This window comes from Arachis hypogaea, chromosome 4, assembly GCF_003086295.3.
Source record: "Arachis hypogaea cultivar Tifrunner chromosome 4, arahy.Tifrunner.gnm2.J5K5, whole genome shotgun sequence".
Lineage (NCBI taxonomy): Eukaryota > Viridiplantae > Streptophyta > Magnoliopsida > Fabales > Fabaceae > Arachis > Arachis hypogaea.
This window is the reverse complement of record NC_092039.1, coordinates 121,412,632-121,433,321: the sequence shown is the minus strand read 5'-3', so window position 1 is coordinate 121,433,321 and position 20,690 is coordinate 121,412,632. Positions and strand designations below refer to the sequence as shown.

The window sequence follows — 20,690 nt, the reverse complement described above, 5'->3', positions numbered from 1 at the left end:
TGGTTCGATTTATGTCCCTTCTCACCTCCAAAAAATTGAACCGTTCGATTTTTTTCCGTCAACTAACTATCGTCACAACGGTATAAAACACTCTTAACTTTCATAACTAGGCATTACACCAAACTAGGTTCCATAACAAAAAAAATTAAACTATATATAAAAAAGATGTTATTTTAATTTTTGAATATCTACATTTTAAGAGAGAAAAAAAAGTTCAATATGTCGTGTAAATTTGACGTAAACTTTATCTCTTAAAACTTAAAAAGTATAAAAAAATTTAAATAGCACTACCGAATATTTAATTATTTTATATGAAAAATTGTGTTGACTTCATTATTATAACTATTTGATATAAAATTGTGGAATTTTCATTATTTCTAATAGTAGTTAGCAAATAATATATAATGAGTTGGTTTGACATTTTAATATAAGATTAATTAATATACTTAAAGTAATTCAAATTTAATGCAGCTTTCGAACATTTCTAATAGTTAGATTTTGCTAACAAGTATGGGTGACCCTAAAATATTAGAAAATAAAGATTATATAATAGTTTTTGCTAGGTTTAAGTTCATCAATTCTGTCCAAAAAAAAAAAAAAGAAAAAAGAAACTCAATGCATGCAATTCTTTTGCGAAAAGAAAGTTATAGCAAATACTCTTAAAGTATTGTTGTCTAAAAGGGATTGAAAAGTATTCTCCCTCGATCATCATGCAGTGTCATGAATGTCATTTTAGTGATGTTAACAATTTTATAACCTTATCTTAAGACATAAGAATTGTTATCCATGGAATAAAGCAGAGTTAGAGTTACTATGTATAGGTAGTAGTTAAAGTAGCAACTAGCAAGTATATCTATCTCGGTCTTATTATATGTTACCCATTATATTGAATTTATGAATAACAATTGTTCCTTTAATTTGGTTCTAATTCTATTATGTGTTGTTTGCGCAATTGTAATGATTAATGCGGCGACATTTATTTATTATTTACATCTACACTATCAAAGTAAACAAAATACAATATATATATATAACTCATATGAAAATAATTAAAAAGATTAATATATATTTTATATTAAAAAGTTTAATTAAATATATTAAATCAATTGATAATTATCAATTAGATTTTTTACATAGTGACATTTTCATGCGATAGTCACCTGAATAATTTGCACTAATATTTTTTGAGTTAATAGTCATTTTCGTCCCTGAAAGATACCTCGATCTCCATTTTCATCCCCGAAAGTCAAAATTAATCAAAAACATCCTCGAAAGATATACCTGACTTGATCACGTTCGTCCTTCTGTTATCTCCGTAGCTGAGATGGCAAACGTCCGCTTACGTGGCAAGTTAATTGCCAAGGTGGCAGAGAACCAAAACGACGTCGTTTTGGTAGAATGCACTACTGACGTTGAAACGTTGCCGTTTTATCTTCAGAAGAGGGATACAAACGTTGCAACGCCTGTCTCATATCAACCATCGTTCTGTCTTTCGCAGAGAGCTAACTTGAGCCTGCGAGCGAGGGCTCATCCTCTTCTTCATAACCTCGTTCCCCCATTTCAACCTCTCCACAGTCACATCCCCACACCAAAGACACGTGCCAGGAACCCGCCGCAATCATCCTCGCCACGGTTCCACTATAATCCTCCACATTTGGGGCCAGCGTGGTCCAATACGCAGCGCTCTGCTCCTCAAACATCTTCTTCTTCGCCGAATCTAAATCCTTTGGCGAAGTCTCCTTCGCCAATGAACCATCTAGAACCTCCCTTTTTTTCTTCGAACTCTCAGAAACCTTATGCACCGAGAAATTGCTACAGCTCTGCAAAACCGCGTCTAGCTCCCTCAGCAATCCCTCTTGCCCCTTCAACGCAATCATCAACCCATAGCTCAGTAGATCGGAACCGCTCTTATCTTTTCTGCGGCTACGCTGATCTTCTTCGTCGGAATCGGAATCAGATTCGGAGCCCTTGGGGTCGGAAGGAGAAAAAATAGTGAGAGTCATCGACCTTGACGGCAGTTTCGTCCTTGGCAAGGGGCCATTGGATCTCGTCGGCAACGCGGGCGTAAACGGCGACGGCGCTGTCACCCTGCCCGAGGCGGATGATGGAGAAGTCGCTGGAAGCGAGCTCGACGCTGTAGTGGGTGTCGATGAGGTTGAGGATGGCGCCGGGAATCCTGATGAGGACCTCCTCGGTAGCGGCCGGTGGAGCAGACGGTGAATGAACACTGCCATCGCTGCTTCCAGTGTCATTTCGGGGAAATAGGGTTTGGACAAGGTTGCTGAGGTCATCAACGTCAAGGGAAGGGTAGATAGAACTCTACTGTTGATGATTAGGTTTTTGGAAGGATGAATTGGCTTCGGGGTTGGAATCGATTACTTCTGGGTAGAAAGAGTTTCTGGGTTTAGGTTTTTGGGAGAAGGAATCCATTGATGAACAGTTGTTTGGAGATCGAAATTCGGAAACTTACCACTTCAGTAACACTCTCATCTAGGTGTGGATATTCACAGAATAAGTCAGAAATCATGAAACAAGTTTGAATCCCTCTCCTGAAGACAAAACGGCAACGTTTCAATGCCAGTAGCACATTCTACCAAAACGACGTCGTTTTGGTTCTCTGCCACCTTGGCAGTTAACGGGCCACGTAAGTGGACGTTTGCCATCTCAGCTGCGGAGATAACGGAAGGATGAACATGATCAAGTCAGGTATCTTTCGAGGACGCTTTTGATTAATTTTAACTTTTGGGGACGAAAATGGAGATCGAGGTATCTTTTAGGGACGAAAATGACTATTAACTCATTTTTTATTACATAGTAAATAAATTCTTGGTCTAGTAAAAAATTATTTGTCCATTGTCCTTCGAACATCTGACCCAGAAAAAGGTACCAAACTTTGCCCCATTCTACAAAGAAGTTATTTGTGTAAAGATTCAATTCGGTATTTGTCTATTTTTATGAAAAAAAAAAGGATATTTTGATTTTCAATTTTTTTATTTTAGAATAATACAATTTTTTGGTTAAAAAATTTGTTAAATAGTAACGAAAATTAACTTTATGAAAATTTTATTTGTAATTTGTGAAGATTTTAAACTCCCACAAATTATAAATAGGGTTAAGTACTTTTTTCGTCTCTAAGGTCTGAGACCAAAATAAAAATTGTCCCCGACCTTTTTTCGTTATTAAAATCATCCTCAACGTTATAAAATATTATAAAATTGTCATTTTATCCATAAACAATATTTTTTGGACAATTTTACCTTTAAACAAAAATAATAAAAAAATCCCCAAACCCTCACCATTAACTTCACATCATCATCATCGCTTCACACCTCCTCCCTCTCTGTTTCCTCACCACCATCACCATTGCCACCATAATCATCATCACTGCCATCATAACCAACACACCTTCTTTCTCTCTATTATCCGTTCATCATCCTAAATTATTATCACTTACTCGTTACTCACAACACTTTTTTTTCCAGCAACAACAATAGTCCCAAAATAAATTAACAGCAGCATCTACAAAATAAATCAACAAAAAATTCAGATTAAATAATAATTCAATAATTATCAACCACAATTTTAATTTTTAGATCCAAAACAGCAAAACAACAGAAATTTAAAAAATTTAAAAAGATAAATGATGTTTATGTTCTTCAAAAATTAAAAAAAACTAAAAGAAAGGAAGAACGAAGATAGAAATAGAGAACTCAAAAGAGGGGGTGGTGTTGCTGCCATCCGTTGCCGTCGCGGTTGAGGGAAAGAGGAAGAACGACGTGTGGGAAGCTACTGCTGTTGGCGTTGTCGCAGCTGTGGTTGAGAATATGAACGATGGTGATGGAGAACGACGTGATGGCGGCGGCCAAAACTGAAACCACTGGAGTAAGAGACCCAAATCGGTGGCCAGAGTTGAAACGAGGCCATTAAAGTTGATGTCCATAGTTGTCGTTGAGGGATAAGGAGGGGTCGAGTGTTGGGAATAAGACACAATTCCCCCTTGAGAAAACACCTTTGACAGAGAAATAAAATAGACACAATCACAACACAAGAATTTAACGTGGAAACTCCAATTACCGGAGAAAAAACCACGGCCGTTGTCAAATGACAACCAGAGAATATCACTATGTGAAAATTGTTACAACACATAGACTTCTTTCTCTCACCGGCACCCCAGTACACCCACACTCTTTCAAAGCAAATATCTAACTACACCTCACAACACTCTCTAATCAAAGAGTACAGAGGAAAAGAAAAATCAGATACAAGCTTAAAGTGTTTCTGACTGGTGCAAAAACAAATGAAGAACTTAGCCTCATATTTATAGCCTAGGCCACCCACTCCATTTGCTATCCTAAGCAATGTGGGACTAATTCAACCAAATCCTAACAATCTCCACCTTGATTGAAATAGTCACACATCTTCAGCTTCCATTGTCAACACCGACAATTCTTTGCTGCCATTGTCTATACCGACAATCATAGTTCAGAGAACTATCATACTCCACCATGAAAGTATACTCACTTGGAATTAGACCACTCCAAGAATTTCGCCTTGGTACAGATCGAAACCTTGCTGAAAATTCATGGTGCAACTTCCAAATTGGCTTTTCCTGGAAGTTCTTCAGCCATCGACCTAACTCCGCCACACACCTTGCATCTCAACGCCAACCAATGCCCGTGTGCAATTGTGGACCTGATTGCCACAACTCATCCTTATCCATGGCAGTGCGGTAATACCATGAGGATACTTCTTGTCTTCTAGAGAACATCATCTTCTCTCATAGAGAGAGCAACCAGAGATCTTCTCCTTCAACGCCTTGTGCAAACCTGATTGTATCAACACATCCTTGACTTGTACTTGCCACAAGCCAAAATTGATTCTTCCATCAAATTTCTCTATTTCAAGCTTCACAGCACTTGAATATCCTGACATTGTTGCAACCGTATACTGGAATATTATAACTCAACTGTAGACCGTGCACTAGGAAGGGTCCCCAGGAAAGAGAGGTGGGTCACAATGGACACACTTAAATACCAAGTCTTTCCTTAGCCAGAACCTTTTCCAAACTGCACTCTCACAGAGTCACACTGCCTTCCAGCAACAACAACAGCAACCAAAGATCAACCTCAAGCCACAGGACAAAATTCTTTTCTGATGTGGAAGGTCAGACTAGGCTGCAACCACAGAGCATACTAAGAATAAATCCCACCGAACCGAAGCTCTGATACCACTTGTTGGGAATAAGACACAATTCCCCCTTGAGAAAACACCTTTGACAGAGAAATAAAATAGACACAATCACAACACAAGAATTTAACGTGGAAACTCCAATTACCGGAGAAAAAACCACGGCCGTTGTCAAATGACAACCAGAGAATATCACTATGTGAAAATTGTTACAACACATAGACTTCTTTCTCTCACCGGCACCCCAGTACACCCACACTCTTTCAAAGCAAATATCTAACTACACCTCACAACACTCTCTAATCAAAGAGTACAGAGGAAAAGAAAAATCAGATACAAGCTTAAAGTGTTTCTGACTGGTGCAAAAACAAATGAAGAACTTAGCCTCATATTTATAGCCTAGGCCACCCACTCCATTTGCTATCCTAAGCAATGTGGGACTAATTCAACCAAATCCTAACATCGAGCTCGTCGAGAAAATGGTCGTCGTGGGTGGCTGAGGAAGGTGAGGCCAATGCCAAAGGAGGAAGGGTTGAGGTTGGTGATGGAGAGGGAGAAAAATGTGGAGAAGGAGGCAAGGACGGAGATAGTAGGGCGGCAAAAACAGAGAGAAGAAGAATTGGGGTTGGTTTTGAAGAGAGGGGTATGAGGAAGGGGATGGGGAAGGAAAAATGACGATTTTATAACGTTTTATAATGTTGAGGATGATTTTAATAACAAAAAAGGTCGGGGACGATTTTAATTTTAGCCTCAGAACTTAGGCTCGAAAAAAGTACTTAACCCTTATTAATAAGTTTATTTTTGAAAAATTTTTTCACCGGTGGTGGTTAAATAGAAAAAGATTATTGTTGAAAATAATGTCATAGAAAAAAATAATTGCAGTACTAAAATCTTTTAAAGAAAAAAAATAGCATCAAATAAAAAATGAAATAAGATAACATTAATGTTGATAATATTTGTATTGGTGATGATGACAATAGAGAAAATAACAATGGTGATAAAATATAGTTACACAATAAAAATAATAAAAGTAGAAGTGATAATAATGAGTATAAAGAAGGTGGTGGTAATAATGGTCATAATTGATTATATTGTTTAAAAAAAATGTTAAGTAAACAATTTCCTTAAAAAAGGTAAAAGTTTAAAACTCTCACAAATTTTTTAATAAAAAAATTGTATTATTTTAAAATAAAAAAGTTAAAAACCGAAATGTTTTTTTTTTTATTTAAACAAAAGATATCTTATCCTTCGTAAAAATAACAAGAGTTACGTTGAATCTTCACTAAATTATTTCTATGAATAATGAATAACATTATGGTGTCAAAGATGGATTATGTAATGAACGTTGACATGCATACATACAAAATAACGGATCGATCTCGGTAGGTTAATAACTTAATATACCAATTACGTTAAGGGTTAATATGCATGTGATTCTTTTTTAATTAAGCTCAACATACAGAACCATTTAATTTGATTTAATTTAATTTTTTATTAAATAGAATCTGTGCCACTAGATATATAATATACAACATTTTGGCCACGAATGTAGCCATGGACTTAAAATATAATCAAAATTTTGTTAACCGCATTTTTATATATACTTATTGGCGTCATATGTTGATTTTGGATTTTATTTCTGGGGTTATATGCTAATTGTGGATTCTTAAAATGAAAAGATATACAGGTGCATGGTCGTATATTGTGCACAGATTTTTCATTGTACATGGAGCCCAAAAACTGAGCCTTGTATATAGATATTATAAAATATTAATCACAGATGAAAAGGTTTTAATTTATACAATACTTTATTTAATAAATTAAATGCCTGTGAAATCTTATATATGTACTTTAATTTCATCAAATATATAATAAGTCACCAAAAAAATTTCATCAATATAGATATATAGGAGTACTTAATATATTCTTAATGATAACATTGTTTGGACTTTATAAAAGAACTTTAATTCCTAGCAATATATAATTAGATGAAAGTCACACCCACTATTTTTCTTTTTCTTTACTTAATACTATATATAGCACATTATATTTCAGCGAATAGCTATAGCTAGTTTTATTTTTATATGAATCATATATCAAAATTAATCTTTTTATGTGTCATATAAAGTTGATATATACTCAGAATATAAGAAATAACTAATAAGCATCTTACTTTATGTTGAAGTAATAATTATTAATTTGTATGGTAATTAATTAGTTCTTGAAGGTGCGGTTTGTAGATAGAGCATATATGCATACAAATGAAGATAAGTGGATGAGTCTTGTATCTTGTGTGGTGGTTAAGCATCAATATTCAATAATGCTTTGCTTACTCAACATTGTGACCATGTCTCAACAAAGTACACCATATGCTTAGCTCATTGATGCACCACATTTTCTTACCCTCTTTATTATTATTATTATTTTTTCGGGTGAATTGGACAATTTTTAATCCTAGACATCACAAACTTATGTACATTACGCACTCATACACACATTTAATCCCTTGTGTTTAGGCTTTTGGTTTTGAATATATAATCCATTATCCATTTATAATTCCATCAAAAAATTTAATTGAGAAATGTTAGAGGGCTAATATAATTTATTATTTTTTATTAGTAGTTAGTTATTAATATTTAAAAATGTAGGTTAAAAATATGTTATTAGATTACTAAACTAAAGAAATTGGACTAATAGCTAAAAATAATAGTAAAAAAATAGTAAATTCTACTAATTTTTTAATATTTTTTATTTTAAGAGAAAATGACAAATAGGTTCTTGACTTTTTGGTCCACGGACATTTAAATTTCCAATGATTTGAAAATACATTTAAGTCTCTAACCTTCTCAAAATTTAGACACATCGATCCCTCTGTTTACTTGAGTATGGCAGAGTCAACGAAAAAATCAAACATGATTTCCTAGTACTGGTCTAGCCGATATACGAATGCACACATGAGAGTCTGATAGAGTTTTTAAAATGGGACAAATTAGACTCAATGATCAATATGTCCATATTTTGAAAAAGTCAGAGACTTAAATGTATTTTTAAATCTTCAAAGATATAAATATTTACGGGTCAAAATGTTAAAGATCTATTTGTATTTTTCTCTCATTTTAATTTACATCCATTCCCATATGTAATCTTTTTCGGATCAAACTCTTTTAAAATAAAATAAAAAATTGATAAAATAAAAAAAGTAAAAGTTTAATGACTTCTAAATTAAGATAATAAAACGCACACAATATAAAAAATAAATTCAATAGTAATTAATATTTTACTTTAGTAACATTCTATTTTAGATTATTTTTTTCCATCTTTGTCAACTTCCTTAGTAATTTGATTCTTTTCCAATAACCAACTCCCCTACATTCATGAATAAGTGGATATTTTGTAAAACGAATGCATGCTCTAATTATATGTAATTTAATTTTGACATATATAATGTTTAACTCAATTATTTATTGTTCTAAAAATTATAAAAATAAAAAGATAATTGTGTAGATATTTTTAGACAATATACATAGGTATAGAAATAATAGTAGTAATTCATCAGATTTAGGATTTAGCATGGCCCTTTTATGTATAACCCAATAAAAATGTTGACATATTGTTAATAAATTTGTTTATCATATTCATCAATCAAATAGGTTAGGTGTATATGTGGAATCACGCTTGAAATAGTATTAGAATGAAGCTGGCTCATTTCATTTTAATATTTTAACAACAGTAATTCTAAATTTAAGAAAGGATTTTTGTCCCCGTCAAATTATTTTGCTATCCAAAAAGTATATTTTCTTTATTATCTTTCTTGGTTTGATTAGATAATAATTAATTAACAACAAAATAGTGCCACTTATTCTGTCGTGGAAAAGATCCAATTCTTAGATTGCATATTAATATATTATACATATCCAAATTAAGCATGATTCTGCTGAGAAAGAAAACAAGGGAGGGGTGAAATTTTTCAAAAGGATGAGATGGAAAATTGACCTTTTAAAGTTATAATAGATAAAAAAAAAAAAGGTGACGATAAAGAATATTTTGATAGAATCGTCAATATGCTTTTGCGAAGAGAATTGGATACTCTCCAAAGTGAGCAAAGCAATGTGGGGTTCCATGCACGTTTTGGAAAGTCCAAAGCAAACATGCATGAAATAAAAGGTTCCCTTTATCAATTAGTTTACGCAATACACAAAGAGTTAACCTTATTTCTTTAATTTTATTCTCCAATTTAATTATAAAACAACCATATTACATATACATTAAAATTAGTTATTAGTATAACATATATATAAAATACAAAAATATATGTTAAAAATAAATTAAATAATATATATTTATACATAAATATATGATGAATAATTTTAACATTTAAATAACATTTTTGTTTTTCAATATATATTTTGAGAATAAACTTCAAAGTGTATTCTTATTTGACAAAAATACAAGGACAAATAATAAGTCTAATAAAATTTGTGTGTGACAATTTTCCTCTCATCAAACGATCGACTTTGTCCCTTAACATTAATATAATTTTTTATTAGACAATTATTTCATTTTTTCTCTATTAGAAAAAGGACTTAATAAAATTGACTGAGGTACATCTCATATATCTTCTGGATTTTCGTGAAATTTACATAATTTTTTATGTATCTTATGTTATTTATTTTAAGAGTCAATAATGCATGATTAAATTCTAAATTTTTAAAACATATTTAAATATCATGTCATAATATCATTTATTTTAAAAATTTAGACTAATAAAAAACTCATAAGTAGTTATATCTTAAATAATAATAAGAAGATGTAAAATTATTTTTTTTGAAGTAAAAAAATCTTCTATATATATTTACTTTAATTAGTCTTAATGAGGATTTACACTAAAATTAAAAGAGGTGTGCATGTGGTGTGTGTTGAAGTGGGAGGCTGTGATGGATATGATGCAATAGATTTTGTTAGTAGGAAAGATCATAGAGATAGATATGAAAGGCTCTTTCATCACTATATTGTTTTGAATTGTCTACCTTAGCTTTCATGCACCACCCTCTATCTCTCTCACTCTTTTTCCCTTTATCTATCCTTTTCTTTACCACAAAAGTTTCCACTTATTGGTGGAATATTCATGGATGCTTAGCTTAAAATATTTCAGCCTTAGCTCATTCCATCTTAGCGTGTACATGATCCGATTCGGTTCACAAATCTGCTAGGATTTGAATATTTTAGAGACTAATTTAATATGATTTTATTAAATCTAAAATTAAATAAAAATTTTAAAAATAAACTTAGTTATTATTTAAAATCGAATTTGAATCAAAACGAATCCAATTTTACTCGACTCATATACACTCCTATTCCATCTTCTTGCTATGCTTTGGGTAGCAACAAGTATTTCATCTTTTCGTGAATGAAGAAAAGATATAAAAGTTCTCATAAAAAATGGGGGCAAAGTAGAAAGATCATATTCAACATGTTAAAGTGAACCCATCACCAATACAATAATATCCCTACTCAAAATATTTCAGGGTATACTATATTAATTATTGGAATATATTAGAATATAAATTTGATGTGTTTTTTATTGTGATTTAATTAAGCATAAATTAAGAAAACTAAAAATTAACACTAAATTAATTATTTGTATAAAATATATATTAAAAATAAATTAAATAATATATATATTTATATACAAATATATAACTGATTTAATAGTTCACTTTTAATGTTTACGTAACATTTTTTTAATTTAGTTATATATGCTTCTTAATTAACCGAAAGCAATCAAAAGGAAAATTGTTCATTTCTATATATCTGGATGTTGTTCTTGATTTCACACACCTTTTTTTTTTCTGTCTGCTACAAACTGTCTTTATCACTCCATTTTCCTTTTTCGATTCTTCTTTTTTGTTTCATTTGCTTCTCTTCTATATCTATATATCTGATACTCTTAAAATATGCATGAGTTTTTTTTTTTTTTTGTTGAACATTATTCTAGAGTTCACTACTACAAATATTATTTTTAATGGTAATAAATTTTAGTAGCAATAATATAATAACCATTATATATCTTATTTAACTTATATTTTACAGTAATTATATATTCATTGATATTACTATATGTTAAATGATCATTATATATTTTTTGTAGTTATTAAAAATGTTTTTTTATCGACAATTATATAATTGTCGTTAAAACTTTCTAATAATAAAATATAAAACGGATAATATTTAATTATCGCTAAATATATTAACGGTTTTTTATTATTACTAAAAATAAAATAAATAACTGCTAAAAATAATTTTTTTAGTAGTCGATGGATAATTCTTTTGGAGGGTGATTTTGTTTGGAAGTATAAATGCTCTATTAGAATCATTTTCTGCGAGATAATTGATACCCCATATACTTATCAAAACTCTTATAAATAATAATAATAATTTAATACAAAATATAAAGAAAATTTTGAATTTTTTTTCTGTTTTCAAAAAAAAAAGAAGATATATTAAAAGATAAATTAAAACTCTCAATTGGTACTTATTTAAAATTTTGGAAAAGTATAAGAAGCCAATGGTCTAAGCGTACAATGTGTACAATGGAGATCATTAGTGCTACATTGTCCTGTCAGGTTACGCTTTTAGGATGAGTGGGTTCATGACATGGTATTAGAGTTCTAGATCCGAAATTTTATGACATGAGATGTTTATTATCCCTGGTATTCGGATGGTTATTCTGGATAGTGTGAGTGATGTTCATTTTATTCATAGACCAAAGGTTTAGCCCATTGTACACATTGTACACTTAGGCCATTGGTTCCCTAACACTACCCTAAAATTTTTTATAGCATTGCGTCTATATTTATGTTAAAAACTAAGAAGGATTTAATGTGCTAATAATCGTTAAACACGGTTTAAAATAGTGTATATCATACTAATTTAATTAGTAGCGATGCATACTACTAATAATCTTTTTGTGACCCTAACTAAATGTCTAAATATATGTCCAAAAGAAAGGTTGGAAAGAAGGTCTAAAAAACATTAGAAAACAATAAAATTCTGAATATATTATATATGGAATGAAACTTAGGATAGATGTCGTTTTCTTTTAAACAAGACTATTTTGTCCTGAACTTGAACATTTATAACAAATGTGAGATCAGAAAGTTCGATCCACAACCACCTTATACATATAGTGTGATCATGTGGGACTCTACAGCTTCAAACAGCAATGCATCTTTTGTTGTTATTGTTAGAACTTAGAACCATTATTCATTCACATTCAACAAACCAAAAAGGTCTTAGTGTTTTTGTTAGATCACTTAGATGTGCTTGCCAAACATTATTCATGATAATCACACAACAATTCTCACATAATAAGGCTTTGAGTATTTCACACGTAAGTGTATAATTTAGATAAGGTTATAAAGCTAGAAATTTTTTTATATATTGAATTATGAGCGATGAATTATTTAAAGATAACATAAATTATGTGTTATATATTGTGTAAATTTTTATAAAATATCAATAATATTTTATCTTTTAATAATTAAATAAATATTTTTTTATAAAATATCAATGACGCTTTATATTATCATTATAGTAGTGTAAAACATTAAAATAATCAAATATTCTCGTATTTTATACTGAAATAATAAAAGGGCAAACTAGGATTTTCAAACCTATAAAACATGGCAAGATTTTATGAAAAATATTTAGTGTAGTTGACTTTTTTTTCTTATTGCAAGCCAACCAGCCTCTGACACAATGGATCTGATGGGCATTAATCAATTCATATATCCCACAAAAAATAAAAAATAAAAATTAAAGTCACATAATTAGTTTCAAAATTTAATCAACACAAAGCAATGGAACATACATGATTAAAGCATTGAAATTTGAAAACATTATTCGGTTAAATACATTTAAATCTGCTTAGCTTCTCATGGACCATCATTAGTTCATTACTCTTTTATCACCAAACAAAGCGGCATCTTCATGAAAGAAAATTCACAGTATACAAACAAAACCCAACAAATGATATAAATCATAAAAAGAAAAGAAAATGCCAATAGTATTCAGTAATGATTTTATGTGATAAGAATTATAACTATTTTATCACTCATTATGCTGCATAAAAATAACTTAAAAATTAGAATATTAGTTTATATTATAATATGAAACCATTCTAGCAATTTCAATTTTTTTCTTCAATTTTTTTCTCCCTATTCTAAGAAAATGAATGAAAAAATAGGAATTAAGTTCTTAAAGTGAGTGAAAAATAGGAATTAATTAAGTTCTAAATTAATTAAAGGATCAAATCATAATATAATTAAAATATAATACATCACGTTGACTTTGATTTTTTTAATTTTAGAAGAAACACAAATAAACTAAACAACAAAATTCCTAAGAGCATCCTCAACAAATTTAGAACACACCAGAACAATAACCAAACCCACTAAAAATTTTGTAGGTAGCTTGACTTTCAATTGAGGTGATTTGAATTTATCTTTAAACGAAAATGTTTAATAAATATAAAAAAATTAGTTATTATATATTTATATATTTTTAATATGTATTTTATATGTTAATATATATAAATAAAATATTTTGTTATTATATATTTTTAATATATATTTTATATAAATAAATTATTAATTAATAGTTTATTTTAAATAATGTACTTTTAGTACAGTTGGTATTTAGCAATATAAGAAAAAAGGGTTGCATTTAAAATGTTTCATTGAAAAAGTTGGACATCAATATTTCAGTAAATCATGAAGACCTCATATTTCTAAAAATTGATTGATCCAAGGCTTCACATTTAAAAGGATATTATAATGCAGTATGTATATCTGATGACCGTCGTAAACCTTATGGTTACAAGTAATATTATTTTTGTAATTTGTAAGAGAAACATTTTTTAATTTTTGGAGAGCATTTTCAAATAATTTTAAAAATAATACGATTTTCAATAATAATTTATAAATTTAAGTGTAACAGCATAAAATGTAAACAATAGTAATATTAATGATTAAATAAAGTAGATAAAATATGATAAAATTAATAATATAAAAAATAAATGTAGAAGAAGTACTATTGCTATAAAATAGCATACAATATTGCAAAATTAGGAATTTATGTGTCTAAAAAATAAAATTCAATGACTTAATGGTAATTCATTTTCATTTTTATTTTGGTCTAAAGCATCTTCCTATGCATAACAAATAGACAATTGATTTATTAAATAAATAAATAAATAAATACTTTTTATAATGAAACATCAATTATAAAAAATATTTAGTGATATATCTTAACATTGTAATATTTAATATTTTTTAAAATTGTAGAAAGTACATTCGATTTCTGTACTTCAATTTTTTTAATACAAATCGAATGGTCAAATTTATGTACATCTAAAAATCAGATAGTCCAATTTCTGTATCTCTAACAAATTAAATAGTCCAATTTCCACTTCTCTAATTAAATAGTTTTACAATTGAAAATAATACCCCAATAATCCACATTTAAAAAAAAATACTATTACCACTTCAATATTAAAAATAAAATGTTCCAAATGTTCCAAGTAGGAATTATGTGCCATAAAGAAAGAAAAAGAAAAAGAAGCAAGGAGAGAAGCAAATTGGCACTTACACAGTTGGGAAGCTCAGTTGATGAGTTGAAGTTTAAGTACTCAACACTCCCAACACTCACTACATTTCTATCCCCTCTTCACTCTTCTCCTTTTTCTCTTTCTCCACTCTCATTCTGATTCTCACTTTCACGCGCCGTCTTGCACGTCCCTTCACGCGCACATGGGCTGCGCGGCCTCCAAGCTCGACAATGAGGACACCGTCCGCCGCTGCAAGGACCGCCGCCGCTTCATGAAGGAGGCTGTCTACGCCCGCCACCTCCTTGCCGCCGCCCACTCTGACTACTGCCGCTCCCTCCGCCTCACCGGCTCCGCTCTCTCTACCTTCGCCACCGGTGAACCCCTCTCCGTCTCCGACACCACCCCCGCCGTCTTCCTCCACCCTCCACCACCACAACCAAAACAACCACCACCACCACAACAACAACAACAACAACAACTACCACCATTGTTTATACCTTCACCTTCACCTTCACCTTCACCTACCATACCCGAAACCAAAACCGAAACAGCAAGAAACCACGACTACAACAATAACAATAATAACCGTAACTACCATAACCGTCAAAACCGTAGAAAACCGCCGAAATTACCTCACATTCTTTCAGATTCGAGTCCTTCCGATACTCCTCGAAGTAACTACTCGAATATCTTCCCAACCGCGTATTCTACTTATTCAACTACTCCTTCTCAAGCTTCCTCTGTTTGGAATTGGGAAAATTTTTACCCTCCTCCACCACCACCTCCTCCTCCTGCTTCTGATTACTTCGATCAAAGAAGCCACGTCAGCACCAACATCACCAATAATAAGAAGCAGTGTTCACAAATCGACACCGAAGAAGAAGAAGACGAAGAACACTATTCAGAAGAAGATGAAGATGAAGAATATTCGGGACCGCGTTCTGAACAGAACTTTAATACTAATCAACATCATCATCATCATCAACAGCAGCATCAGCATCAGCGTCAGCAGTTGGATGATGATGAGAGATCGGAGTATGATTTCTTCAAACACGGAGAACAAGCGTCGTTTCGAAAACAAGCGTCGTTTAAGAAAGAGGGGATGTCGTTTCAGAAGCAGCATCATCTGATTGAGGATTATGCTGAGACTGAGAGGGAGGAAGTTCATTGCAGCGAGTGGGGGGATCATTACAGCACCACTACCAGCTCCGACGATGACGGTGGCGGCCATGGTGGTCGTGTTGGTGCAGTGGTGGAGGAGGAGGAGGAGGATTCTAGGTCTGAGAGGAGCAGGTCAAATTTCGGATCGTCAGTGAGGGGGTCTTCCATGAGGGGATCGTCGGTGGTCGGAGATCCAGTGACGCCGCCTCCTCCGATGGCAGGGAAGAAGGCGGCGCCGGTGGCGGAGGAGGATGATGCAAGGAGCAAGTATGGGGAGATGATGGAGATGAAGATGGTGGTGCGGCATAAGGACTTGAAGGAAATCGTGGAAGCCATTAAAGAGAGCTTTGACAAAGCTGCCGTGGCCGGAGATCAGGTCTCTGAGATGCTTCAGATCAGTCAGGCACAACTCGATCGCAGTTTCAAGCAATTGCGGAGTATGTTCTCTTCTTCTTCTTTCTTTGTTTTGATAATTTGATAATTAATTTTCGCTTTTTATTTGTTTCATTTGTATGGTTACCGAGTTTTTTGGACCATTAAGGGGTTAAGTTCATTGGTTCAGGCTTTGAAGAAGAGCAGAGTGATTGTTTGCTGAGAAAGTGCGGGAAAATTCAGGACTAACAACTAACCAATTGGGACTCAACTTTTATTCTTTTTTCTTGGATTTTTGTTTTTGGTTGCTGATAATATAGCTCAAGTTTATAGGTTCAATTCAGTTTCGATGATTTTTTTTTTTTTTGACTAACGAAAAATATAAAATCCTTTTTAGTTGTGAAAAGATTAATTATTAGAACATTTTTTTTCGTTCTTCTATATGGTTTTGTGTTTGGTTGCTGAGAAAGCAACACTCCATTATTCTAAAAATTTTTACTTTGGCTTTTCTCATAATCCAAACTATAGATGAAGAATTCGGGGATTATGAGAATTTATTCTGATCTTTACAATTTTTGGTTGCAGAAACTGTGTATCATTCAAGCAGTTTATTGAGCAACCTGAGCTCCACTTGGTCCTCAAAACCACCATTGGCAGTTAAGTACCGGCTGGACACTGGTTCGCTGGCTGAACCAGGCGGTCTGAAGAGTCTCTGCTCCACTCTGGAGCGACTTCTGGCTTGGGAGAAGAAGCTCTACGAGGAAGTTAAGGTAAATAATTTTCCGTCTTGCTTAATTTCCGGGGGTGTTTTTGGCATTTAAAAGAATGTGGTTCTTATTCCTTTTTTAAAATTAAATAATCTTTTTGGAGACAATTTTTGGACTTTGGTAGCGTGAGGTCACCGCAGTATTTGACTGTTTAGTGTGTGAGAAAAAGACCCCCTTTTCTTATTTTCCATGTGATTTTACCAAAATAGCCCCTGATGGGACCAGCCTTTTTATTCTGCCCATGTGGTTCTGGTAATATCCTGATTTGGACGGTGTGTTTAGCCTAGTATAACTATTTTGAGTGTATTTCTTGTAGTTAGCAAATAGCAATCTACTTTTACTATCTATAATTAACCATTATGGATGAGCTGAATGATATTATAATTAGATATGACAGTTCATAAATCATTTTTCCATTTGCTTGTGTAAAATATTAGCTATGTGACATTAGTATTTTATTGTGTGTGGAATGGATGATATAGGACAAACTCCTTAAAGGTTTGGTCATATTATCACATTACTGAAGGTCATGTAACCTTTTCTTTTGTGGTGGTTATCTTCTGTAATATTGCCTAGCTTCCAAGGGAGTTTAATATATATATTGAATGATATATATAACCCCATTTACTCTTTCCCTAGTGAGACAAACTGGCTAGGCTTGTACAAAGGAAAGCAACAATAAAGATATGAAGGAAAAAGAAGTCATTAACAGATTAAGTTAATTTCAGCACTTGCCTCTTTCTTCAACTTTGTCTTACATGGGATTGATTCAATTTGGGTCTCATAATTATTTCTTGTTTATGAATGAAGGCAATATCTTTCTTTCACTTGCCAAAAAGAGGCAGGTTTCTTTGAACACACACAAGCAGGCAAAAAAGTATGTGCCAACAAATATTGGTTCATTTGGTTGTGAATGCTTGAAATTTCCCATAAATGCTGTGTCAAACTTACCTTACCTTTTGACCAAACAGAATTCAGGTTGGTCTATTGCATTTAATTTTAGCTCAGACCATGTTGATTTTTTTCGAAATTTAGGCAAGAGAAGGTTGGAAGATTGATCATGAGAAGAAATTGTCAGCGCTGCAGAGTCAGGAATACAAAGGAGAGGATGAAGCAAAGATATTCAAAACCAAGACTTCCATAAATAAGTTGCAATCACTAATTATTGTCACATCTCAGGCTGTGACTGCCACCTCAACCGCCATTATTGGCCTTAGGGACTCTGATCTTGTTCCTCAGCTTGTTGACCTTTGTCATGGGTATGTATATCTCTTATGCAATTGTTTATTGTTTTCTTTTGTTTATATTTAGATATATCGATAAGATTACTTGATTAGGCCATGAAATCACTAATCAATATGGAACTATGGTGTAAATACTTAATAACAACTTGCCATTGTTACTGCTATAAATAAATGAACTTTGATAAGAGTCATTAGGCCCTGAGAACTTTCATATAATCAAGTAAATTGGACAAAGAAATCATCAATGCTTGATCTTTTTTGAACTTTGCATTTGAGACTTAATAATCAAAGGGATTTGAGGATTTTGAACCGTAACAAAACCTCTTTGGAAAAGTTTAACTGTGAACTATTCAAATATATTTTCTTATCTTTTTTTCTCTCATTTATATAGTGTGCATATGCTGGTGTGGATCAATAAAATATTTTGGTGGTAGGTGAAATCTTTATGGCTTATCGTTCGGATACACATTTGATCAATCAGCTCTGCGTAATTGCATGTGCCTCTTTGTACCAACCTGTCCAACTACTCCTACATCTTGTAATCAAGCCTTGGCCCACCTTTTGTAGCTGTCAAACTGTTATTTTGGCTCCTAAGTTTTAGTCCCCACTTGAGCAAAAATTGAATTATTGATGCAGCTAGATATATGTTAGCAGTAGTAATGCTATAAGAGAAATGTGTCCTGTACATAACTTTCATTATAAAACATACCACTCATCCACCATTACACCCCATCCAATGGTTTATGAATGATGTGTCGATATAGGGTATGGTGATTACTATGTTCCGATAATACAACTCATGACGAATGATGTGTTGAATTAAACAATTATTGTTGCTAGTTTCCTACTATTACTCTTCTTCATTGCTTAACTAATCAAGGTCATTGATTAGCATGGACAATTTTTCCAAAATATATGAAACTGCATTATCTAATTACTGTCTTGGGCTTTTATGATTATGATGTGTTGAATGTAGATTCATGTACATGTGGAGATCAATGCACCAGCACCATGAAACTCAAAGCAACATAGTACAGCAAGTCCGTGGCCTTGTGAACAGATCTTCCAGAGGCGACTCAACTTCTGAGCTGCACAGACAGGCGACACGTGATCTTGAATCCGCTGTGTCGGCTTGGCACTCCAGCTTCTGTCGCCTTATAAAATTTCAGCGCGACTTCATCGTCTCCTTACATGCCTGGTTCAAGCTTAGCCTTGTTCCAGTCCATAATGATAATGTCAACCTCAGCATCTGCCGGGAACCCAACGATGCATACATGTTTTTTGATGAATGGAAGCTCGCCCTTGAACGTGTCCCTGACACGGTTGCATCTGAGGCCATCAAGAGCTTCATCAACGTTGTCCACGTGATATACACCAAGCAATCCGAGGAGCTCAAGATCAAGAAGCGAACCGAGAGCGCTTCCAAGGAACTCGAGAAGAAGTCTTCGTCCTTGAGAACCTTGGAGAGGAAGTTTTATAATTCTTATTCTATGGTAGGCATTAGTCTTCCTGATACCGGACCGGACAACGGACAAGGTCTGGACGCACGGGACCCCCTAGCTGAGAAGAAATTGGAACTTGCAACATGCCAGAGGCGAGTCGAAGACGAAATGCTGAGGCACTCAAAGGCTGTGGAGGTGACAAGAGCAATGACACTCAACAATCTGCAGACAGGGTTGCCTGGAGTTTTCCAAGCACTTACCAGTTTCTCTTCATTGTTCACTGAGGCTCTTGAATCTGTGTGTACGCGTTCCTATGCCATCAAGTAGTAGGCATTTTTTATATTTATTTGTTCTGTTCTGGGATCATAAGTTCTTCATAAGGGCTGGGGTATTTTTTTTTTCTTTGGTTGCAAGCTCTTATTGCTCTTACTATATTCATTTATAAATTTGAAATGTAAATATGCAGAATTTTTTGGTTCCACTTATATTTTGATGGGAAGGGGAATTTTCTTATTGTACAGGGAAATTTCTTGGTTTATTATTGTACCTGAGTATTGCAATTTACAATATATCAATAAATTATACGTATTTTGCTTTCAGGTTCCTCGATCAGATTTGTTTTCTTTACATAAATCTGGTTTTTATGCACGTGTGCTTTTGTATGAAGAATTATATACAGTGTGAAAACCAAGTTCTGACTCATTTTAATATGAATAATGATACACAGATTCATAAAAATAGTTTTGGACTCACTTTGATATAGACATCACTTTTCTCACAATTGATATTGTATCACATTTTTTGTAGTCTCACAATACAAAATTAATGATAAAAGATGTGATGTTTATACTAAAACCTTTTTTTTCCAATGGAGTTTCCCTCATTGTTTGAGAAGTTAACTAACTTGTTT

General features: G+C 32.7%; 1 protein-coding gene and 1 pseudogene across 1 annotated transcript; one reads left to right on the top strand and one right to left on the bottom strand.

The window, feature by feature from the left end:
• Positions 1 to 1,468: 1,468 nt before the first annotated feature.
• LOC112795343 (protein EARLY-RESPONSIVE TO DEHYDRATION 7, chloroplastic-like) lies at positions 1,469 to 2,663 on the bottom strand (annotated as a pseudogene).
• An 11,868-nt stretch (positions 2,664 to 14,531) lies between these two features.
• On the top strand, positions 14,532 to 20,379 carry LOC112797692 (nitrate regulatory gene2 protein). The gene is made up of 4 exons (XM_025840751.3): positions 14,532 to 16,392; positions 16,913 to 17,097; positions 18,130 to 18,353; positions 19,315 to 20,379. Exons 1-4 carry the CDS (start codon positions 14,997 to 14,999, stop codon positions 20,105 to 20,107), a joined length of 2,598 nt encoding a protein of 865 aa, XP_025696536.1. The 5' UTR covers positions 14,532 to 14,996; the 3' UTR covers positions 20,108 to 20,379.
• The last annotated feature ends 311 nt before the right edge of the window (positions 20,380 to 20,690 follow it).